We start from the raw sequence: 25,972 nt of genomic DNA, 5'->3' as shown, positions 1-25,972 counted from the left end.
GAACAGGAACTGATAGATAGCTAGAGATTCAGCTTTCTTGTCCAGATCCCCTGGACATAATCTTGGAAATGCACAGTTTCCCTAGAGTCAGGACAGACAATGTGGTGAGCCTCCTGGGGAACAGAGAGGGGCCGAAGGCAGGTGACTGTTACATAAATATTTCCCTTTATTGTGCTTCTGTCTTCTTGCTTCAGTGCTGCAATACCTACCATGCAGTCTAAGCAAAAACCAGACATGAATATTAAACAAAAAAATCTGCAGAGAAGTCTACTGTCTTAGGATCATTGCAAATGTCTGAAGAATTTTCCATTTTTGAAGAGAAGCAAATGGACCATGGTGAGTGGTTGGAAGTACCCGTTGAAATTAGTTGATCTTTGAAGAAAGCTCCAAGGAAGATGAAGGGAGATTTAGAAGAATGTCAGCAGGCACTATTTGGGGGACAGGAGGAGAGTATTTGGGGAAATTAATGGGGAACTGAAAATTCAGTGCATAGTTCATCTTTACCCAGATTTGGGGAAATTTGAGCAGATGCATGATCTTTTGGGTTCTAGACAAGGACACAAAGAATATGTGTGCATTAATTCCTAAGAACAAGCACATGTAAAACTGACAAAAATTAGATAAAGAAGAGGCATGAGTGGTTTGTAGCTTAGAAGTTTTCAAAGATGCTGTACTTCTGTTCTCTAGGAATTGTGATTTACCTCAATCCCTAGAATAACACAGGCAAAGTGAGTAAGAGAGAATGAATGACTGTGTGTTTATTTGCACACATGTGAGTAAAAACATAGGCACATTTGATTGAGTATGCATTTGTGTAGTGAAACAAAATAGAATGATAGCTAACACTTACATGATACAACCATGAACGAAATCCTTTGTTAAGACCTTTCAAGGCATTGTCACATTGAATTTTCGCCACAAACCAGTCAGGCAGGCCTTATTACCAATGTTCCCATTATACAGAAGATGATGTTCAGGTACCTAATTGTTAAGTAATCTGTTTAGGATGACAGTAACAGTAACTTTGATCTGACTCTAAGGTCAGTGCTCTTCAATTCCACACAAACGTGAATGCATGGGACATTGTGTGGCTGGCTATTAAAATAAGGAATAGTATATATGGTCTGCAGAGGAGAAGTCTTTACATTGGTGCTGCTTTTAAAGGAACTATAACATGAAAAAATTCACCACTCTGTTCTCAGAACATGTTGCTTCTCTTCTGGAAAAGCATGTGGTCAAAAGCATTGAGGAACTAGGCCAGGAGCTACTTACTCTTGAACTACTTCAGGGACAAAGGACGATCTCATTCCAGGTAGTAAGCAATGCTGAGCTCTGGCTATGAATGCTGCAGTAGAAAAGGGTAGTGGTGCCAATAGTATGTACTCCAGTACCTCATCCTTCAGTCCTCTGCCATGAGCCACAGCCAGAAGATATAGTTGAATAAGAATACAGGGTCAACCCCAATTGGCCTACCACTCTCTTGATGAAAAGTGAACACATGATAGACAAACAGCTTGGTAGAAATAATGAGCAATGGTCTGAAGCCAGGAACTAAACCCAGGCTTTATAGATGAAGACAGTATTTAATGGAGATATACATTCACTCAGGTTTCAAGGGATGACTGTAGTAACCTACTTTGTTAAGCAAAGACAAAATAATAGACTAGCTCACCAAAAGCTCTGCCTTCCAGAATTACAAGATCCTCTTGTTAGCATTAAAGTGGCCTCCTGGCTTTGCTCCCTCCTCTGGGCCAGAGTCTGAGACAACAACTGATATTTAGAAACATCGACCTATCAAATGAATTGAGCACAGAGCTTGGGTTTAATGTTCTCAGATTGTGTGCTTGTGTTTGTCGTGAAAATGCTATGGATGTGTAAGCTCTGGATGTATCATAGATGTGCTGCTTGATAGATACTTGCGTCCTGCCAGTGAAGGTCCAGAGATCTCTCTCCTATGTTTCTCATCTATTTCCTGCGAATCTCAAATGCAAGAAATTAATTAATTCACTTATTATTCCATATTATATGAATATTCACATACTTGCCAGCCACTATTTTAGGTTTTCAGGTCATAGTCATAAAGGACAAGGGCTTGCATTTTTGAAGATTGCAGTGTAGTAGGGAGAAATCTGCATGTGTTATTGAGTACGTTTTGAGAAACAAAGGCTGATAAGGTACTTGACCCAGTTTTCGTTGATGTCTCCTAAGTGGAATAGAAAATCTTAAATCAACATATAAATATTGGAGAAGGGTGTAATAGGGAGAGGCAAGTGTGTATACAAAGTCGTGGAGGTGACATGGAGGAGCAAAAATTAGTTGAGTATTTCTGGAGCAAGGAATGTCATTTAGATGGTCACAAGAGATGAGGCTGGAGAAATATATAGGGATTCAAAATACGAAGTCCCTTCTATGTGTGATGTGGAGCCAGTGCAAGAGTTATTAAGAAATTTTCCAATAGTTATCACATTTCAAAAATTTTATCAAACTCTAATTTGAAGAAAGCATTTTGTATCTAATAACTACAGCTTAGGAATCACCCAAATGTTAAACTTTTGAAACATATTCTGACCCAATGATTTTCTCCCTGATTCCTTTCTGGCAGAAATAAATGTTCCATGAGGTCCTGATTAAACAGAGAACTGGAACCAAATGTGTCTATATTCATGAACAAAAGATCTGAGAATGACATGAATAGTAACGTTTCAATCACTGTCATTGGGTGAGTGAGAGTTGGGGAGAAAGTGCACTTAATTCTGGGAGACTTGCATTACAAAAACCACTTTGATGGAAATGTGTGCTTCACATTTGAAGAAGAATCCTATAAACAGATATCGTTGTTGGAGTCTTATTCACAGAAAGACTGAATTATGAACGTATTTTGGCCTCTTGTCTGATTCCACAGACATTTTCATTATTCGTGGCATTGCCAGAGAAGACATCAATATCTCTTGTGTTTTTAGTCATGCTGGGGACAAACATCACTCTGGTCAGTGAGTTCATTCTGGTGGGCTTCCCCACTGCCCCATGGCTGCAGGTCCTGCTCTTCTTCCTCTTCCTTGTGGTCTACCTATTGGTGGTCGTAGAGAATCTTGTGATCATGCTCACTGTTTGGGTCACTGGCTCCCTCCATAAGCCCATGTACTATTTCCTGAGCAGCATGTCCTTTCTGGAGATCTGGTACGTGTCTGTCACTGTCCCCAAGATGCTGGATGGGTTCCTCCTGCAGAGACGGCATATTTCCTTCACGGGCTGCATGACCCAGCTCTACTTCTTCATCTCACTCGCCTGCACGGAGTGTGTGCTCCTGGCAGCCATGGCCTATGACCGCTATGTGGCCATCTGCCACCCTCTTCGATACTCCGTTATCATGACCACATGTTATTGTGTGCAGCTGATGGCTTTCTCCTACATGAGTGGCTTCACGGTCTCTGTGATCAAGGTCTATTTCATCTCGCATGTCGCTTTCTGTGGCTCCAATGTCATGAACCACTTTTTCTGTGATATCTCACCAATCCTCAAACTGGCATGCAAAGACATGTCCACAGCTGAGTTAGTGGACTTTGCTTTGGCTATCGTCATTCTTGTGTTCCCTCTCATCACCACTGTCCTCTCCTATGTCTACATTGTCTCCACCATTCTGCGTATACCCTCCAATCAGGGGAGGAGGAAGGCCTTCTCTACCTGTGCATCGCACCTCACTGTAGTCATCATTTACTACACAGCCATGATTTTCATGTATGTTCGGCCTAGGGCTATTGCATCATTTAATTCCAACAAACTAATCTCAGCTGTGTACGCAGTCCTCACACCCATGCTAAATCCATTTATCTACTGCCTAAGGAATCAGGAAGTCAAGAATGCCATCAAAAAGACTTTGCAGGGTGGCTAGTGCCTCCTGCTCAGCTGAGCTCTGCTGCCTTGAGAAGGAAACAGGATGATATACAGGAAGTCCTTCTCAGGACATGTGTCAGGGTCCTATTTATTAGCACTGTTCCACAGACTTGGATTCTTAAAGAAATCACAGCTTGGAAACAGTGAAAAGAAAAATTAAAGGAGAAACAAATCACTGGATATGTAACTCTTTTATAGGAACTGTTGTTATACACATTGTACAGTCATAAAGGACAAGAGCCCTAGGTTTTGAAAATTGCAGTGTAGTGGGGAGGAATCTCCCTGAATGAGTGGGCTATATACTGAAAAAAGAATGCTGATAAGAGGCACTTGATCCAGATTTTGTAGATGGCTCCTACATGGAAAAGTGAATTTTAAACCAGCAGACAAAGATTGGAGAAATACTTAGCAATATGCACTGTGGATACTTAATAAGTATTTTTAAATGATATAATAAATATTTAACATGCACAGATGTTGTTCTTAACACTTTACAAATAATAAACTATTTTATTCTCATAACACCTTATGAGTTAGTCATGGTCAGTTATCGATATTGCATGTTGGAAAACTGAAACAGAGAGATTAGGGAAGTTGTCCAGGATTGCACACCTAATTAATATCAAAGAATCTGGCTCTAGAATTCAATAAATTTGATTCTTTCTATATCTTAGATTCTATGATAGTAGGGTTAAAGGCACATTAGCAAAACCATTGATATTTGGAAAGAACAAGTGATTCAGTGGTTAGGATAAGTGTTGATGTGATGATAACTGATGATGTTGTGATGGCGGTGTTAGTAGAGGTTAAGATTGTATCAGGTTAGTGATGATGGGCTACCATTGATATTATCATGTTTATCATTTCACTATCCTCTTCCTATTTTAGCCTCCTTCTAGATCTATCACAGCTTATGTCTCACTAGAGGAATGAGATCGAGTTTTGTGAGATGTAAAATAATTACATTACTGCAGTTTTTGCACGTCTCTTGAGAGAGCTTCTTTGTTTTTTTAAAGAATTAACTATTTTATTTATTATTATTGACATTTCTTAATTTGGTGTAGGACACATATGCTCAGTAGAGAGAGACACAGAGAGAGGGAAAGTGAGAAAGCCAGCTGCTGGTCTGGGACCTGAACTGCCCATGTGGGAGTCCAGTGCCTTAACCACCACTGACTGTCCCTGAGACAGTTTCTTTTGAGCTTTTAATTCCAGCTGTTGGTCTGGGACCTGAACTGCCCATGTGGGAGTCCAGTGCCTTAACCACCACACCACCGACTGTCCCTGAGACAGTTTCTTTTGAACTTTTAATTCTTGTGGTCTTCTATGCCATATTATGACTACCATCAGCAAACTGGTGGGATATTATTATATCAACATAGGTCTGAGTTGAAACCTTCAATAAACCATTATAATATAGGTCCTGTATACAAATTAGATGAAAAAATAAGTGGAAAAAATTCTAAAACAACTGGGAATGTTAGATATCATTGAAGCATCTATAGAGAAAAAAGCACCCCATTGGGAATTGGTCACACAGCAATCTCTCCTCCTCCATTTTGCTCATTTTTTTGTACGTTTCTCCTTCCTAGTGTATTTCTCAAGCTGCTGGGTCTAGGATTTGAACTGTGCAGGTGACCATATGGGATTTGGCTGCCTTAACAACCAGATCTTAGAGCTGACCCTAATTTTATTCAGAATTGACAAGTAATAGTTTTATATATTTATTACAATGTGAGTTTTTTACATGTTTATAATGTGAAATGATTAAATCAGAATAATAAACAAATCCAACATCTTACATACTTATTTTCTTGTGGTGAATATTTAAAATCTATTCTTAGCAATTAAAAATATACAATGTATTATTATTTACTGCAATCATCATTCTGTGCAATAGATCACTCAAGCTTATTCCTTTGTCTATTTAGCCTTTTTAAAAAAGAAGAAAATCCTGTCATTTGTGACAGCATGGATGAAGTTGAAGACATTAGTCTAAATGAAATAAGCCAGGCACAGAAAGACAGATAGTACATGATGTGGAATATATGTGGACTCTAACAAAGCTATGTGAGCTTTAATTCACACTCAAGTCAAGCGCAGAGGAAGGCAGGGCATGAGGTATTCATGCTCCTTATGTGGATTACAGCAAGAAATCCCAAACCAGCAGCTTCTGATGCATCATATATTTTGATCCTCTCACTAGCATTCCCTCCAAATAATGTTAATATATCAAAGAAACAAGTCCTGTGTAATAGTTATTTCTCAGACAGAGGAAAGAAAATTAAGGTTGATTTGCCATGAACCTGTTGCTTGGCTCTGCTTCTCATCTGATAACCACCTGGTGTTTCCTCTGTCCACCTGAGGATATCACTAGGGAAATTTCTCTAACTTCTTTGTCATTGTTGCCCTTGAAAATCCTATACCTTTTGTAAATCAGATCCCCAAGGATGTGTCTTTTAAGGAACAGTCATTTCTACCATGGTTCCACAGCTCATTGCACCCTGAACCCATTTAGCCCCAGGCCCTATCTGAGTGAGACTGTGGGAGGAGCCAACACACAAACTAGCCCAAGGACTTGGCAGAGAAACAGAATGAGAACGAGAGTGAAAGGCAGAAAGAGGGGAATGAGAAGAGACCCACAATGAACAGAAATGGAGAACAAACATACATATGGGGAAAACCCCTTCTGGATCTTGGATCATTCAGCAGGGGTATTCAACAGGCCCAGAAGTAAGTTGTGAATTTTGGATTTAAAAGACTTGTCACATTTGTGAATCAAGGTAATGTTGCATTTTCTCTGCATTAATAGCAGAATAAAATCTCATTTCTCTTGAATCCATCTAGATCCCAGAGTCTTTCCCAGGCAAAAAGAGTTACAAAGTTATGAAACTCTTGAGCTTCCCTGAGAAACAGTTTTCTAGGACTTAGGTTGGGCTATGTCAAAGCCTCACCTTTATTTCCTTTTTTTCATTTTCCTTTCTGTCAATCTTAATGCAACTTCTTTCAGGCGGAAAGGCGAAGACTCACTGTGTGATGTAGGCTGTGTTCTCTGAGCTCACCTTTCCACAGATCTCACAACTGGACAACTGAACCAAATTCTCCAAGGCAGACTCAACCAAGATGGCCTACTCCACCCAGACCCCTAAAAAAGGGAAACAGAATGCAGTGAGGTGAGGCATCCTGTCTTAACTAAACATTCCGCTCTTTATCATTTACTTATGAAGTTCTAAACATGCATCAGGAAATGTGCTAGAAATGAGAGATAAAAAGACAAGTCAAAAATAGGAAAACTGGGCCAGCTGCTGACATGGTTATTGCAGCTGGATTCTATGCGTCTGATTGCGCGATTTGAGCCCTAGACCTGTTGGCTTAAAAAAAAAAAATTGGCATTAAACAGACACAAAAATGAAAAGTTATCTTTTGATGACAATGTTTGTAGTGAAATCTTTGACTACACTGAGAAATACCTTATTTGTGTAGTAAAAAATGTAATAATAATAAATGTAATAAGAATAATAAAGTTCTTGCCAACACATGCACATGCATGCCAAAAAATCTTGAAAGGAGGGATAAATGGAGGAGAAGGGATTGTGGTGTAACAATCTCCCAAGCAGGTTGCTTTCTTACAACTTCCTTGTGTCTCACTCTGGAGAGTGCATACATTCTCTGCAAAAACAAAAACAAAAACAAAAACAAACAAAAACAAAAAAACTATATATATCTATCTATAGCTATACACATACACACAGAGATATATACACCTAGTTTATTATATTAGAATATATATGTATGTTATATATGTGTTTTATATATAATATATTATACATGTTTATTATATTTATATTTATTATATATTTAATATGTTATATATATATTTTTATACATATATAAAAATAAACTAGGTATTTTCAAAGATCACAAATCTAATAGTAGTGACTGGCAAACAAAATGATACATGTTATCATATTATTATGCAGTACTGTCCAAAATGTTATAGAACCAGAGATCGCACTGAAAACTAGCTGTGGGTGATGGCAAGGAGGAGGGTAATGGGAGTGGGTGGTTAGAGATGATTTGTAAGAGAGGATGATTTGTGAATAGGTACTTGCCAAGTGGCAAGAGTTAAATAGAATTTCAAGTAGAAGACAGACTATGTTCAATTGCACAGTCTTTTTCTTTTTTCTTTTCAAAGAGTGCATGCACTGATCAGAGACAGAGAGACAAAGAAACAAAGAGAGAGGCAGAGGACAATGTACTCCCCCATGGACATAGTCTCACCAAATTTTTTTTGTCCTCCACTTTTATATCCTGTCAGGATTGTGAATACACATGCACACACTCTCAGCATGTATTTTTAAGCCACAGGGGCTAGGATCCAAATACCACCATCACTTCAGATTCAGCTCTGTTTATCATTAGGCTACATAGCCAGCCTGCACAGAGTCATGAAGGGAGTGTTGCACTGAGAACTGCAAATTCATCAGTGTAGCTTGAACTTGGACTGAGAGAAATATGGAAGTAAAACAGTGGGGGTTCCTGTCTGTGATTGGAGTCCTGACTTATGAATAACCACAGAAGGATTTAAACTGGAGAATCACAGGTTCATATTTGTATTTTAGCAAAGTTGCTCAGTCCAGTGATAGAACTACTACTTTGTGACTATGAGGATTGACCTTTCGCTAAGCTTCTGTACAAGTCCCAGTGCCTTAAGGTGCATGCCCACTATTTCTCTGCTGAGAATAGGACTTTTGATTTTCCTTTTAATTCTACCTTCCACCCTAATTAAACAAACCCTGTGCCTTTATTTGTACTGTTCCCCTAGTTCACCTCTTAATTTACCTTCCTACTTGTGAAAACCTACTTCCCAACAGAAGCATTTTCCAAGTAATTCACATCAATTCTATTACTTTGATTCCATGTGAGCCCTCTTCTCTGAGTCAACACTCTAGTCCTAATAAATATTTTGGAAGTTGGGAGATGGGTAGAGCACTGGTCAGTGCCTGGAACAGAGGTCGATGCACAGTGGATAGAGTCATGTAGATGTGGATTGACCTCTGTTCCAGGCACTGACCAGTGCTCAGATTATGTAAAGGCTAAATTCAGGGATGAGGAGTTTGGATATAAAAGACCTGAACCAAAGAAAATTGCTTTCATTACAGGGGTCAAGATAAAGTGGACAAGACAGGGAAGAGCTAATTAAGGATACATAACATTTGAGGTATAAAATGGGAGTGTGGCAATGGGCAGAGAGGAGAAAACTAGGCTTAAAGAGAGAAGACTAGGGGCTGGCAGATGGCATAGCAGTAATGTCAGTGGACTCTCACATGTCTGACTGCAGTTCGAGTTCTGGATCCAGTGACTTGACATTCATGCCAGGCACACTTGCATGTGTGCCCAAGATCCCAGGAGGAGAATGGAGAAGAAGGGATTGCAGCATGGTCATCCCTCCCAAGAGATAATTTCTCACTTTCCCTCTCAGCACCTCTGTCTCTCTTTTCAGTGAGCACATGCACCCTATGACAAAAATCTATTAAAAAAAAGAAGAAGAAGTAGGAAGATGATTGTATAGTAGAAAAAATAGAGATTTGGAATTCTGACAGTCTTAGGGTGTAATTCCACTCACCACTTTTTACTTGTACTAGTTTAGCAGGATAATTTACCCTATTACCTATAAGGTGAGATAAGTAATATCTACTTTGTTATGTTGTTGTGAGAATTAAATGATAGAATGTCTAGAAAAGACCCCCTAGTATGAATTCATCCATGTGATATATACCCAATAAATTATGGATATTGTTATTGGACAGGTTATATGAGCTTGAGGATAACAAAGGCAGTAATGAGGAGCAAAGATGATGAAGGTAAAGGAGGAAGAGGGAGTGAGCCATCAGCAGGGAGAAAGTGTAGGACTGAAGTCCCGAGCAAAGATGATGAAGGTAAAGGAGGAAGAGTGAGTGAGCCTTCAGCAGGGAGAAAGTGTAGTACTGAAGTCCAACATGGCAGATGTAGCCAAAATAGTGGAATGTAGGCAGAGATCTACCCAAAACATCCTATGAGACTACTCAAAGCTTAAGAATAAAGTTAAATAAATAATTCTAAAAAAAGAAAAAAAAACAAGTCAGCTCAAGATAATATTAGATATTATGTAAATAGGACTCATCTCATTTTTTTTTTTTGGAGAGATTTTCACTGTAGGGCGCGTGCGCTCGCCAGACAGACAGAGAGAGACATAGAGACAGAAAGCGAGAAATCACCCCCCAGGGGGGATGGTCACGCCACAATCCCTTCTCCATTCTCCTCTCGGGATCTTGGGCACGCACGCACACGCGCCCAGCGTGAGTTTTAAGCCACCGGGTCCGGGACACGAACCACGGTCGACTACGTGGGAATCCAGCGACATAGCCATTACGCTAACTGCTGGTTCCCATCATCTCATTTTTCACATGTTGCTATTGTGACAAATATTCTGTCAAATGTCATAGGACTCAGTGTGTTGGAGTTGGAGAGAATTACTAGAAACTTAGAGAAAGAAGTGTGAAGCATAGAGGCTAATCCTATATAACCTCATTCTCCATCCTCATGTCTGTCTATTTCCTCCAACCATATCACCAGTTCTTTCTAATTAAAAATGACTTATTATTTTAAAAAGTTTGCTAGAGGGCAGGGTCACTTGCTGAGGGGAAAAGGAGAGAAAGAGAGACAAAGTGAGAAAGCACCCTGTGGGGATGGCCACATTGCAGTCTCCTTGGGTTGGATTCAGGGCACACACATACATGTGCCCACTGTGTCTCTCAAGCTACTGGGTCCAAGACTCAAACCTACATGTCAGCCATGTGGGATCCAGGTGCTCCAACCACCATGCCACTGACTGGCTCCCAAAATGATTTCTTCATTAACTTTTGATCTCTTTACTCTGTGTTTTTGTACATTTTTTTTTCTCTTCTTGGTATTTACCTCTCATACCAGTACCTTTAGACAGAAAAAAGCACAGCAGAATTTTTTGAAGTCCTCTGTACTGTACCCTGGGAAGCACAGACCCTCCTGAGTCAGATCTCCTGATTCTCTGGTAACAGGCTTTATTTATTTATTTTTTCTTTTTACCAAGAGTTCCAAAATGCTTCATTCAGTCTAAGTGGTACTTCCTTGGTCAAGGCTTTTTGGGATCCCCAAACAGAAATACTTAGTCTCTGTCTTGGATCCCCACTGTACTCAGTACACTATTGTCACATTTACTGTACTGCATTTCCCCTTTGAAAAACAGCACCTATGTCTTTCTGTCCTGGTGTTTTCCATGCTTGAAACTACTTATCCCGTGGTAGATTTGAAGGTCAAAGGGGCAGGGTGAGAGGAGGGTTCAGGGAGTAGAAAACTAACATATTAAAGATAGAAAAGACCTGAATGTTGCCTGAGACATGGCAGCAGCAGAAGGTAAGTCAAGGGAAAGGAAAGAGATGTTAATAGACAGTGCAGTGTTCTGAAGCAGATGCAAAAAACACAGCCAGTAAAGAACAAGAGGATTATTTTGGGAAAGAGAAAGAGAAATAATTGACTGATCATCTTGAAAAGCTGTAGAAAATAACTCAGAAAAGAATAACCTGCCAAAAGAATTCTGAAAGCACTTGTGTGCTGTAAAATTTACAGTGATAAAATGTAAATAAAACAAACAAACAAAAAAGACATGCAATAAAATAAGAGGCAAAAAACAAAAGGAATATAAAAATCAAGCAGAAATATTTTGCAGAGAATAAGACTGTTCACTCAGTGGGACCAGCAGATGGCATAATCGTTACATTGCTGGAGTCCCATGTACTCGACTGCAGTTCAAGTCCTGGACTTGGTGTCTTGAAACTCTTACCGGGCATGTGTGCTTGCGTGCCCCAAATCCTGAGAGGACAATGGAGGAGAAGCGATTGTGGTGGGGACATCCCCCTGTGTGTGGGGGAATGATTTATTAATTTCTGCACCTGGAAAATCCCATAGTAACTATGAAGAGGTCTTAAAACCAATAAAAAAGTACAGTAGCAAAAAATACCCCCCCAAAAACAAACAAACAAAAAAAAGAATTAAGTTGTTTCATGAGCTCTTAAACATCTCAGCTGTTCAAAAGCTTCCAAAGTCATCCCAATACACTCAAAGTAAAAGCCAGCATGATTCCAGATGCTTAGAAGGACATGATGATCTGCACATCATCATCTCTCCCACTTACATCTATGGCTATTTCTTTTTTGCTTGCTCTGCTCCAACCCTACAGAACTCCTTGCTGTTTCTCACACTGTGCTTCACCTTAGGGTCTGTAAACTGCCTATTCTTTTTTGTCTGGAAAGCTCTTCCATCAGAGAGTCTGATGCACATCATCATCTCTCCCACTTACATCTATGGCTATTTCTTTTTTGCTTGCTCTGCTCCAACCCTACAGAACTCCTTGCTGTTTCTCACACTGTGCTTCACCTTAGGGTCTGTAAACTGCCTCTTCTTTTTGTCTGGAAAGCTCTTCCATCAGAGTCTGATGGCTAATGCCTTTACTTTCTTCGTGACTCTGACCAATGAGGCCTGTCCCCATGGTATAGGATAGTATACTTGATAAAATTAATTCCAGCTGTTGTCTGCAGCCCAGTAGGGTCTCTCACTTTCTGCACCCGGGAAAAAGGTTATGATGGTTTCACCCTTCTTCTTGTGTGATTTTTCCCAACATAGCTTAGCTGTCCTGGCGCAGATAAAAAGAAAGACCACTTGCTTTCTTTGAAGGCCACGACTCAGATAGTGTTAGCTTCCTCCCATGAGTTACTAAGTGGGATAGCCACACTGCAATATCCTTGGGAGATTGCGAGTTTGTTGTGGCTATAATACTTTGGACTATAACAACTTGCTTACTTGCTTATCTCCTTTTCAAGATTTTGAATGGAGGAATTTGGATTTTTCTTATCTTTATATTTTTAATATCCTGTATGAGGACTAAGCGTTCAATAGATCTTTATTATAATCTCTAGTAAGGCTATACATTTCTGCATTCATGAATTGTTGGATTTTTTTTAGCATTATAATAAAGTCTTTTTTTCATTAATAAGTGAAAACTGAGATTTGCTTTAGATTGTAAGTTAGAAAGTAATAAATAATGAACTAGAAGTCAGGCCTTCTAATTACTTGTTCCACAGGTATGTAGTTTACTTAATTCTTTAGTATAGTCTTGAAATATTAGAGTTCCTTTTGTCTACATTGAGTCTCCTGTTAGGCTACACTTATGTTTCCCATGATTCATGATAGATCAGATATGATCAGGTGTGAATTCACATGTAAAAATTCCTTCACTACCTTCTTCAGTAATTGCCAGCATCTAGGCTGTGTGCTCCCATACTGCCTTACATCTCTTGGGCAAAAATGATCTCCTGGAGAGAGTTGTTAAAATTAATTAAAAGATAATTCTTAGTGCTGGAGAAAGAAGTCAGATTTGAGTTTTATTTCACTATGATTCATCTTTCAATACTTATAATCAACTATTGCTGATCTGGGGGCATTAGGCCACAAAATGCATATAAGTCAGAAACATACTTAACATCTAGGAAGTTTCATATCTTATTATTTTGTTCAATTCCATGAATTCTGCCTTTCCCTTTGCAGGTTATCTCTACTGGTCTTCTTGAAGAAAGTGTTGCTTTATTTTTTAATTCCATTTTATTTATAATCTCAAGCCGATTTATATCTCTACTTTTCTCTTTCTATCCCTATTTATAAAGAAAATGTCTTAAGTGTTCAAGTTTATCCTCTGATAGCATGTAAGCGTTCTTCAAAAAGTTCATGGAAAATAGATATTATAAAGAAGTTGCATAGATTTCAAAATTTTTTGCACTAAAATAAACTGGTACCATTTTGCTTTTGACCTTTTGCCAGAGAGCTCGTGAGCTTTCCAAAGAGAGAGAGAGAAACAGGGGAAGGGAGAAAGCGTTCCCCAATGGTGCGCGGTTACACCGCAATCCCTTCTCTATTTCTTTATCCTGTCAGGATTTTGGACATGCACATACTCTTGGTGTTTCTCAAACTGCTGGGGTTGGAATTCATACTGTGCAGTCTTCCATGTGGGATCTCGCTTCCTTAATCACTGGGCCACTCAAACAGCACTAAACTTGTACTTTAATTTTGTTTTCTGATAAATTTTTTGACATTATCTGTGCTGGGAAGTTATCTTGCCTGGGAAATTTGAAATCCTCTGGGTTATTGGACCCCTTGATTCTGTGATCTCAAGGCATTTATTTATTTATTTATTTATTTTCAATGAGAGAGAGAAAGGGCATGGAGGGAGAGAAAGGATAGAGAGAAAGAAATTGAAACAGGATCTCATCACATTGCTGTCCTTCTGCCCCAGCTTCCTGGTTATCTGGGATTCCAAGCACATGCCGCCGCACTCTGCCTGTTTCGGTTGGGCTGGGAACTGAACTGTGGGCTTAGCCACTGCTCAGTGATACCCTCCCACTTGCATCACCAAGTGAGCTTTAAATGCAGCTTGTCTCCAAACAGTGCCCACAATAAAGATGTGTTTCAGAAATAAGAAGTAGGTAGAATTAATCAAGTGACATTTCTTGCAGTAGAAACATTTTAAACCAGTCTTTGAAAAGAACATAGATGAAGCACACAAATTTAAACAATAAGATATATTAACATGTGTACCAATATATGTGTGGCACATATTATATACATATATAACTATTATTAGCAATGTTAATAGGAGCTGTCTAAAAAAGCAAAAGGTGTTTAATTATACTGAAAGGGCACACATTTTCTAGTCAATATTAAGGCCATGACCCTAAACGTGGGTGGAGAATTATTTTTTTAAAGAATTGTTTTATTCAACTTTATTTATTTAAATTTGACTAGAGAGGGACAGAGTGAGGGGTGGGGAAGAATGAGAAATAGTTCCACTAGGTCCAAGACTTGAACCATGATCAGTCATGTGGGAGTCCAGAGCACTTAGCCACCATACCACCTGCCAGATCCCTATGGGTGGAGAATTGTTAACCACTATTGCCAGAGTCTTCCAGAGGCATCCAACATTGCTGAGGAGTAGGCCAGAGTCAGAAATTCTTCTGACCTTGGGGATGTTTTCCAGTTGATATATTGCTTTTATCTTTTACAGATTTTGAACTTATCTGCTTTACTTCCCTGACTTCTGGACCATCCTTGGCATTTATTCCAACCACTCTGGTCTCCTCCCTTATCGGTGCCTATGAAATCTAGGAATGTGCTGATAAGGAAAACATTTACTCTCAGTTCTAACCGAGACCTCTTCCTGACCAAGATCCAAAGACCTAAAATTGAATCTGAATTCATGATGCTGCCTTGACATTGTTGGCTTTGTGTCTGTGATGGATTTGTTCTCAGGTCCTCTTCTGACTCCCATTTTTCTGAGAATCTGTGGCTTCTTGTAATTTCTAGTCATACCCTTGGGCCATACTAGGATTATATTCAATAATAAGGTACCTGTAGCCTAAGTATCCCTTGCTGTTAATGTGAATATTACTCTTCAGTTTCGTGTTATTATTTTAAAAATAAGTATCCCTTGCTGTTAATGTGAATATTACCCTTCAGTTTTGTGTTATTATTTTTAATGTCTTTGCTCTTTGTGATCCAAAATATGTGGAAAGAAAACATCACCAGTATTAATGAGTTCATCTTGGTGGGCTTCCCTACTGCTCCTTGGCTGCAGGCTCTCCTCTTCCTCCTCTTCCTCCTCACCTACCTGTTTGTGCTGTTGGAGAATTTGGTCATCATCCTCACTGTGTGGGCCACTGTGTCCCTGCACAAACCCATGTACTATTTTTTGGGTACCATGTCCTTTCTGGAAACCTGGTATATATCTGTCACAGTTCCCAAGATGCTGGCTGGATTCCTACTTTACCCCAATACTATCTCCTTCCTGGGATGCATGATCCAGCTCTATTTCTTCATCGCACTTGCCTGTACTGAATGCGTACTATTGGCAGCCATGGCTTATGACCGTTATGTGGCTATATGTTGGCCTCTTCGCTATCCAGTCATGATGACCACAGGGTTTTGTGTTCAATTGACCATCAGTTCCTGGGTGTGTGGGTTCACCATCTCCATGGCAAAGGTATACTTCATCTCCCAAGTTTCCTTCTGTGGCAATAATATCTTGAATCATTTTTTCTGTGATGTGTCACCTATCCTCAAACTAGCCTGTATGGACTTTTCTATGGCTGAGACAGTAGACTTTGCACTAGCCATTGTCATCCTTGTGTTTCCTCTCTCGGCCACTGTCCTTTCCTATACCTTCATTGTCTCCACCATCCTGCGCATACCTTCAGCCACTGGGCGGCAGAAGGCCTTCTCCACCTGTGCATCTCACCTCACTGTGGTGGTCATCTTCTACACAGCTGTGATCTTCATGTATGTTCGACCTCGGGCCATTTCTTCATTTAACTCTAACAAATTGATCTCAACCATATATGCAGTCTTTACTCCCATGCTCAACCCTATTATTTACTGTCTGAGGAACAAAGAGGTCAAAGAAGCCATCAGGAAAACCATAGCAAGTGGCCAAGCCTTTTCTTAAGAGATCATCTTTGTTGAGGAGATTCAGACATTTCTTCTGCTCTCATCATTTGACTTAACCTCAAGAATACCTTTAGCAGAGCTTGTAATTATAAATAAACTGACTTAGGACAATGATTTAGACATATAAGCCAGAGATTGAAGAACATCCCCTTTTCTGTCAGGCCTGAATTAAGGGCTTCCTTTCATAAGTCATTAGATGAAATAGTCAACATTCTAAGAGACATATTAGCAAAATAGTTATTAAATAATTTTTATTAAGAAATAGTTATTATCTGTTTTTCAAAGTTCTGTTGGTAAGGCTATTTCATTTTGACTTGTTTTTTTAAAAAATACTAAGAGAGAGATCAGCAGATGACATAATGATTATATCACTGGACTCCTATGTAGTTGACTACAGTTTGAGTCTGAGACCTGGTGGCTTAAAACTCACACTGGGCTCATGTGCATGTGTGCCCAAGATCCTTAGAGGAGAATGGAGGAGAAAGTATGTGGTTTGACCTTCCCCACCGGGGCTGATTTCTCACTTTCTGTCTCTCTCTCTCTGGAAGCACATGCACCCCATAGCAAAAATTTCTCAAAAAAAAAAAATACTAAGAGAGATAAACAAAAAGAGATTTTGTTCTCTTTGTAATGTCTCTTTAAATAAAAAAGAAAAAAATTATTTACTTATTTCTTTCATGAGCTAGATTAAGGGAGAGAGACAGATACAATCAAGAGGATCTTCATTCCACAATTCACCCTTAGCCCCAGTCAACCTGGAGCAAAGGCAGGTGTGTGCTGTGTATATGGGAGGCCTTGGGGATGAACATGGGACCCTCCCACATGAGTCCTTCACCACAGAGTGTTGCATTACCATTGTGACACTGCCCATGTTCCTGCAATGCTTTCTCAATGTCGTATGTATGACTTGTTCATTGACTCCAAGAGAGTTAAGGTACTGACTCTTTCATAATTGATTGACTTTAATGATATCTCATTTTAATTATTTTTAAAAGTTAATAAAATGAGAGAATACTATCATGTATATATAAATAACTTTTATATATATCTATATGTGTGTGTGTGTTGTGTATGATTTAATACTTTAATTCCCTTAATTTATCGGAAATTTTATAAATAATCTTTTGGATGAGATAACTGCAGATCAGATTGAAGGGAAACTAGTAGCTATTTGCTAGAATTCATTCCACTTCAGGTAAAGTAAGTATTGGTGTTGACCAGGGGCCAAGAAGTTTTGCTTAGATGATGTTTGATTTGGACATGAAAAATGTTTCCTCTGTGTCTTTACTTATCTTCTGTTTCACTTGATAGATTAGATTTGTAAGTGAGATAGCTTATTGACTCTGAAAGTGAGATTTCTTCTTCCTCCTTTTATTGATATGGCTTTGCTTTTTACTTTTCCTTTATGCTAATATTTAAAACATTTTCTTTTAAAATGTTTAAATATATGAAAAATAGAAAATATAGAACTGTTGATTTTGAGAAGAGTGCAGGAAGGGAAATTTGGGAAAAAAATGAAGTAAGACATTTGCGGGACACAGATATGGTTTGCTGCCTGTTAATGATGTCGTATATAGTTTTCTCAACTGACCTGGTGTGCACAGATATGGTTTGCTGCCTGTTAATGATGTCAATGATGTCGTATATAATTTTCTCAACTGACCTGGTGTGTAGTGTATATCATGTTGGGTAAAATATCTTTACAATCTAAATGATATATAGTGATTGAATGTATAAATAATAATAATATAAAGAACTGCTAATTTTGTCCACAACCCAAGTTTTTAAAATTAAAGATTGAAAGTGATACATTATACAGGGGAAGGTGATGGAATCAAAAGGGGGAGAAAAGCAAAACATTTAAGGGACAAAGATATGGAAAATTATCTGTTGATGATAATGCTTATGGTAATATCTTTGACTGGACTAATATACAGTATAATCATGCTGAGAAAATTCATTTTGTATACTGTAAAGATGTATGGTGATTGAATGTAAAAGAAAAAAAGTTGAACCAGAAAAAAGAAAAATAAAGATATGGCACAGTATAGTATATATAACCCTGTAAAATTTCTGTCTTTCTTTTTTCTTTCTTTCTTTCTTCTTTCTTTCTTTCTTCTTTCTTTCTTTCTTCTTTCTTTCTTTCTTCTTTCTTTCTTTCTTCTTTCTTTCTTTCTTCTTTCTTTCTTTCTTCTTTCTTTCTTTCTTCTTTCTTTCTTTCTTCTTTCTTTCTTTCTTCTTTCTTTCTTTCTTCTTTCTTTCTTTCTTCTCTCTTTTTTATTTTTTTGGGATAATTTTGCTATGGAGGGCATGCACTCATCAGAGAGACAGAGAGAGACAGAGTGACAGAAAGTGAGAAATCTCTCTCACCTTGCGCATGCACACACACACACACACACACACACACACACACACACACACACCCAGCATGAGTCTTAAGCTACCAATTCCAGGAATCAAACGGTGGTTGACTATGTGGGAATCCATATCTTGGGCATGCACACACACACACACATTCCAATTCCAGGAATCAAACGGCGGTTGACTATGTGGGAATCTATTGACGTAACCATTATGCCACCTGCTGGCCCCCAACCTTGTACAATTTCTTAATTACAATTGTATGCTGGTTATAGTAGGAAACTTTGTGTGCAAGTGACTCCTTGATCAAGCTTGATTATCAATAAAGATATGACAGAATGGCCTCTTACTTTTAAACAGTTATGATGTCATATCAATATTAAATCTAAACAGAATTATCTGAACAGAATCCTGAAATAAAATCACTTGACTACTTAAAAAATAGTGGTACATCATAAGATTTTATAATTTTATTATGAATTTATTATTGTATCCAGTTAGAACTATGTTCTTTTATTCAAAATCAAGAGAGGCATTTATTTTGATTTACCAAGTTTACAGATGGAGAGCAATTTGCCCCAGAATCATACCTTGAATTTCACGTCTATCTGATTTAGACTGTGTTTAGATAAGACTTTGGACTTCAAGCTTTTGAATTGATGCTGGAATGAGTTAAGACTTTTAGGACTATTTAGAAGAATATCCACTCGGCTTTCCATATGTGTGCATTTCATACCTGTGAATTCAACCACTGTGGATCAAAAATATTTTAAAAAAATAAAGACAATACAATAAAAATAGTACAAATAAAAATATAGTGTAAGTATTCACATAGCATTTACATTGTATTGATATTGTAGTAATCCAGAGATTATTTAAAGTATATGGGAAGATATGCATAGATTATATGCAAATACCAGGACATATATGTCAGGAACATGAGCATCCACAGATTCCAATATCTATGGGGAGGTCCTGAGACCAATATCCCATGGATACCAGGGTATGACCTTGCATGGGAGAAGAGCATGGATCTGTGAAGCTTAGGGGCAGATACTGCATTCTCATGTCTTCCCCAGATTCACATATTGAAATCCTAACTTCCAAAGTGATGGTATTAGGAGGTAAGGCCTCTGAGAGATTAAGTAGGTCATAAGGGTAGAGACTTCACAATTGAGACTGATACCTTTGTAAAGGAACCCCGGAGAGCTAACTAATCCTTTGACTATATGAAGACACACCAAGAAGGCACAGTCTATCAATCAGAAAGCAGATATTCACCAGGGACCAAATCTGTGGGTAACTTACTCTAGGATTTCTTAGCTTTCAGAACTGAGAGAAATAAATTTCTGTTGCTTATAAGTTATTCAGTTTATGGTATTTTGTTAAAGCAGTCCAAACACACTAAGCTATTGTAGTTTTCTATTAACCTGAATGACTGATATGGTAGTATCTCAGCATACTCTTCCTTACCTCCATTGCTTAGTATAAACTTCATGTCTCCTTGGGAATCAGAATCAATCAGCTGTTGATTCAAAGACATGAGGAGCTCAGAGTGGCCAGGTTTCAGTACCAACTTTCAGTTCAACATAATTATTGCTATGTCTTCTAATAGAAGCATTCTACTAGTTAGGGTTTCCCAGAGACAGAGCCGATAATATATAGAGAGAGATAGATGAGTGGGAATTTATTAAGGGGATTGGCTTGCATTATTATAGAGGGTAAGAAGTCTCACAATCAGCTGTTTGCAAGCTGGAGAACCAGGGAGGCTGGTAGTGTGGTCTAGTCCAAGTTCAAAGTTCTCAGAATCAAAGAAGTCAATGGTGTAACTCTCAGTTTGAGGTTAAAGTCCTGAGAAGTGAGATAGGGGACAGGGAAGTGGGCACTGGTATAAGTCCTAGAGTCCAAAGGCCAGAAAACCTGCAGTTCCCATATCCAAGGGCAGAAGAAGTCCATCTCAACTCCAGGAGAGAGAAAAAAGAACTTTTCTCTACCTTTTGTTGTCTCTGAGCCTCCAGCCAACTAGATGGTGCCTGTTCCATGGAAAGAATGTCTTTCCCACTCAGTCTATTGATTTCCAGAGCAATCTTCTTTAGAAATTCCCTCACAGAAACATCCAGAAATAATGTTTTACCAGCTATCTAGATGTTCCTTAACCTACTGAAGTTGATACTTAAAATAACCATAGATGGAAAGCAAAAAATTTGCAAATGGATCAGTAAGAGCAATTTAAAAACATGGAGTCACTACTAGTTTCACCCTTTGGTTCCTGGATAATAAACACTGGTAAAGGTAGAAACAGAACCATATACTGGACATTAATGTATCATCCTGCAGGAAATTGCCTCAGCACTGCAAATTATCGCACCTAACTGGTGTTGTAACTATAGCTTCACAGTGTCATTCTGTGATTTTTATTGAGCCACAGACAGAAATATTTGCAAAAGACCACTCTCATAAAAGACTGTTAGTTGCCCTCCTGGTGTGGCTGATAGTATATAAGACTCACAAAAGACTGTTGTCCAAAATATACAAACAGCTCTTAAAACTCAGTAATAAGAAGATGCACAAACTGATGTAAAAATGGAGAAAAGAAATAAACAAGTACCTTATTAAAGAAGACAGATAGATATCAAGTAAGCATGTTAAAATAAATAAAGTTAAATAAAATAATTCTTAAAAATATTATTATTATGAAAAGATGCTCAACATCCTAATCAGTAAGGAGTTGCAAATTAAACAATGAGTCAGCATAACTATTCCGAGAGCTCCTAGCTATCCTGGGGTTCTAGTACTATAGCAACTAGCCACCCTGCCCTAACCAGAGATGAATGGGAACTGGATGTGGGTGTTTACAGTGGGATATGTCTTTTGCCTGCCAAGAGAGTGTAATGTCTCATTGTCCAACTTGAGACCAGAGAGTTCTTCTCATGGGAAACTTGTTTATTCTGGCAGATGCCCTAGTGACTCTTGTCTGACCTGGCCAGTTTACTCCTTTCTGACCATAGTTCTGGCACTAAGAGCCCAACCCAGCCTGTGGCAATCCCTGGTTCCTATATGAAAGGCTCAAATTCAACACAGCACCACAGTAGGAAATAAATTCAAAACCTTTTATTTATAGATTCTGGGAAGGATGGCCTAGGGCATATCTCTCTCTTGGAAAATGTGAGGGAGGAATGAAGAGTCAAGCAGAGAGAGCAGGCACTAGCAGTATATATAAGGGAATAGTATGTGGGTTATTTTCAGTTCATAAACAAGTGCCTGAATCATCTTTATTTTTTTTCAAATATTTTAAGTGGTTTATTTAGGCATGTAATAAACTATTTGAGACTGTTGGGTACAATGAAAGGAAACAGGAAAGCAGAAAGCCCAGCAGTAAGATGAGAGAAATGCCTATAAATTCTCAACTCACTGACTGACTTGAGCCATTTGGGTGTGGCGTAGAGCAGGAAATTGTCAAGGATGACTAAGCTCTGCTTCTGATATGAGGAAGTTAAATTTGTATTCAAACTGCATGCTGAGGATACATAAAATTATAAAAATTCACTGTTGTAACATGTTGGAAAGTGGTACAAGTGGAGGCAAGAGAGGAGTCTTAGGACTAGACAATATTCAGAGTAACTTTAGCTTTATTCTGTTTGATCTTTATTATTATTATTACTTTTTAAAAAAAATTTGCCAAGAAAGAGAGAGAGAGAGAGATGAGAAAGCAAGCTGCCAGGTCTGGGACTCGAACCATGGTCAGCCATGTGGGAGTCCAGCACCTTAACTACCATATCGTCTGCTGGCCTCTATTCTATTTGATCTGAAACAAGCCATTTAATCTCTATGACCTTCAATTTGTTGTTCTATAATATGAGAATGGTAATAAAAGCTAGTCATTCATACTCCCCATATCATTTATCAAGACAGGTGTTATAAGTATATACACAATCTTTCAAATCTCAGTCTTTCCTGATTTTTTTCCCATCCTGTTCCATAGACAGGTTATCAGATCTTATAAATTCCTCTTCAATGTCTGAAAATAGTTAGAGTTGAGTAATTGGAACTATAATGCTTTTGAGTATATTAAATGGAAAAGTAAAATGACAATCTTCTTTATAATATAGTAACCAATTGAAAATATATCTATAGAATACTGATTTTAATAAATAAAAAGCAAAAAATATAGTAAAGTGAACTTAGGTAAAACGTCCCATTCCCTATTCATCTTGTAAGCAAAAGATCCTAATTAGCCATTTTAAATTAAATTAAATATCAATTTTTACTGAAAAAACAAACAAAAAAGTGATTGAAAAAGAAAATTAAATTTTTGTCAAATATCTGTTATGTGGAGAGTATAATTTGGGTTTGATTTAAAAATCACCGCAGAAATATGGAAGGATTGGACTGTTAAAATTATTAACTTTCTAATGAGCAATAAAATATATTATTATCACTAGTAAGAGAAAAAGTGGGTGGGAAAAATTTAGTAACAATTTTGATAAAGGACCATAGTTTCTTTTTTTTTTTTTTTACATAAAAAGCATTGAGAGAAAATACAACATTAAGTAGTTTCAATACAGAATCTCCCAGAAAAATACAATTTTGTCCTTATATTTAGAATCTGATTCAAGTACTTGATTTTTACAGAAAACTTCTCAGCTCCTCAGACCTGATTTTCTTTTTTCTCTTTCTTCCTTCTCTTTCTTTATTTTTCTCTTCCTTTTTTTTCTTTCTTTCTTTCTTTCTTTCTTTCTTTCTTTCTTTCTTTCTTTCTTCTTTTTTTTTTGTTTGTTTTGCTATAAGGTACATGTACTTTCCAGAGAGAGATGGGGTGTGAGGTAGGGGGAGTGAGAAATCACCCTGAAGGGAATAGCCACACCACAATCTCTTCACTTCTATTCTCCTCTCAGGATTTTGGTCACACACATATATGCATTTGGAATGTTTTTCAAGGGTCTGGGGCTCATCCCATGATGTTGGCCATGTGGGATCCAGTGCCATGTTCCCCACACCACCCGCTGGCCCCAGACCTGATTGTTTTTAAGACCAGCTTAGATTTTTCGATGATGGCCACAACATCTTGAAATGAGCAATTTCAAGCCCACTTTAATAAGGTATACTGAGCAAGTGCAAATTTTCATTTTTTAAAAAGATTTAGAATAAAGGCTACAAAGATGACTGCCTGGGTGCACTGTATGCCTTGATTCTGCAGAGAGAAGAAACAGGTATGGATGATATCTTGGGTCCTTGTGAGGGTCAGAACATACTTTTGATCATTTGTTTGTTTGTTTAGGAATGAATTAGAAATTAGAACAGATTCACAGAATTCTATCCATGATTACCAAAAAAATGTCCCAAGGTATCTCATTGTGTGAAAATATAATAGAGTGAGAACCCTGGGGATTATCTTGTTTGTATCACTTCTCGGAACCTCAAACTGTTAAGAATTCCTCATAGAAAAAGATTCAGTTCAATTTGGTTTGTGAACAGTAACACAACAATTTGGAATGGAATGTATAATAAAGCCTGGTTTGTGTCTAGCTGTCAAGAGAGATGGTTTAAGAATCACTTGGAACCAATGCCTAACTCCAGTTGTGCAGCTTAAATCTCTGGATCTCTGCTATACTTCGGTGAGATCTCCTTATTTTTGGTTCTCCATCTCTAAAATGATCTTATTCCAGACCTCCAAATAAGGAAAAATATGCTGAAGTGATCAAGAAGGAAGATCCTGAAGGGAATAAGATCCTCCAAAACCTGAAGTCCAAATTTTTATTTTCACAACCCACAGTCTGTTTGGGAGAGAACATTCTTCTTTCTTCTCCACTAACTTCAGCCTCAGAAACCTTGCCACTGGCCTCTTCATGAGAGGATCAGTTCAGATGCTGAGAGTTTCAAGAAACCAAAAGGATCTATGTTGCTCCAACTAGCTATGCCATTTCAGCTACCAGATGCTCTCTGTCCCTTAATCTTAGCACTTTCACCATTGGTGCTCTCTTCTCAATTTTTTGTGATCCTTTCTTGGTGATATGCACTGGATAAGGGTACTTCCCAAGATGCGAGACAGATCTTTCTGTAGTTGGGTGCCCATTGTCAGAGAAGTGAGAAGGATCCAGAGCTCAGTGAGTACTAATTTCAGGTATGTGAGTACTACAGCCATAATACCATAGTTCAGAGGCATTGTTACACTCTCTCTGGAGTTAAGAATTAGACAGAAAACAGGATTTCCAATTCCATTTCTGTCCCTATTTCTATTTGAAGAACAACTACCACCAATGACCTCTCACCCACATGAGTATCCAGGTGACATTAACTTGTGTTTCTCCTTGTCACAGCACCTCCTCATTCCAAATTAATTACCCAGATGAACCAGTATTAGCTGTGCCTTCCAGATTTCATATTATGCTATAGATAAGGTGAGTAATGATTAGGAATATTTGAGTGTGTGTGCATGCCATTGCCTGTAAGGAAGATTTCATTCATTTCTGGATGTATTCTGTCTCTCATTAATGCAGTCTGTCACTGAACATTTCTTGAAAATGTGCTACATGCCAGGAAATGCAAATATATAGAATGAGATAGGGTTACTACCTAAAGAAACTTAGAATCATGTCAGAAAGACAGATCACAAATAAATAAACATGTATACTTTATAGATACCTTATAAAAAGCAGTGGAAAAAAACTCATTTAAAAATTTTGGAAAATGAAGTCAGTAGATTTTTCTTCTTAGCATAAGGTTTATTTTTTAATTTTTAAAAGAGAATTGAGTTGCTTTTATTTTTAATTTTGTTTCTTTTCCTCCTACTCTTTATTTTATTTACTGTTTTTGGTTTGGTACGTAGTTTTTTATTATATATTTTTATTTCAATTTCTTTTATACATTCAATCACATCTGTCACTTATCTTGCAAAGTGAATATTTCAACATGTATATATTTCTCTTATTACTGTTTATATGAACTTTTGATTCCTATCAGTATTCTTTTTAAAAATTTTAAGAAACAATTTTTAATTTTATTTTATTTATCATCATCATCATTATTATTTTAGAGTTTTTGCCTTACGGCATGTGAGTTCACCTGAGAGAGAGAGAGAGATACACAGTGAGAGGGAAAGTGAGAAATCACCCATCAGGGTGGATGGCTATGCCACAATCCCTTCTCCTCCATT

The 25,972-nt window shown here is 38.0% G+C and overlaps 2 protein-coding genes and 1 long non-coding RNA gene across 3 annotated transcripts in view; all 3 read left to right on the top strand.

Annotated features, from left to right (window-relative positions):
- The first annotated feature begins 2,962 nt into the window (after positions 1–2,962).
- Positions 2,963–3,889, top strand: LOC102499995 (olfactory receptor 6). Its single transcript, XM_014582086.1, has one exon. It carries the CDS (start codon positions 2,963–2,965, stop codon positions 3,887–3,889), a length of 927 nt encoding a protein of 308 aa, XP_014437572.1.
- An 11,628-nt stretch (positions 3,890–15,517) lies between these two features.
- On the top strand, positions 15,518–16,456 carry LOC102499568 (olfactory receptor 6). The gene has a single exon (XM_006163434.1). The coding sequence runs from the start codon at positions 15,518–15,520 to the stop codon at positions 16,454–16,456; it is 939 nt and encodes a 312-aa protein (XP_006163496.1).
- An 898-nt stretch (positions 16,457–17,354) lies between these two features.
- The window catches only part of LOC114005099 (uncharacterized), an 11,239-nt gene continuing 2,621 nt past the window's right edge, over positions 17,355–25,972 (top strand). Inside the window, exons 1-3 of the long non-coding RNA XR_003547011.1 lie at positions 17,355–17,392; positions 24,346–24,434; positions 25,137–25,217. This is a non-coding gene — a long non-coding RNA (uncharacterized LOC114005099). The remainder of the gene's footprint in view (positions 17,393–24,345; positions 24,435–25,136; positions 25,218–25,972) is intronic.

The sequence above is a fragment of the Tupaia chinensis genome, unplaced genomic scaffold (assembly GCF_000334495.1).
Source record: "Tupaia chinensis unplaced genomic scaffold, TupChi_1.0 Scaffold142134_1, whole genome shotgun sequence".
In the NCBI taxonomy this organism is placed as follows: Eukaryota; Metazoa; Chordata; class Mammalia; order Scandentia; family Tupaiidae; genus Tupaia; species Tupaia belangeri.
The sequence above is the reverse complement of the archived record's forward strand: the minus strand, read 5'-3'. Positions and strand labels throughout refer to the sequence as shown.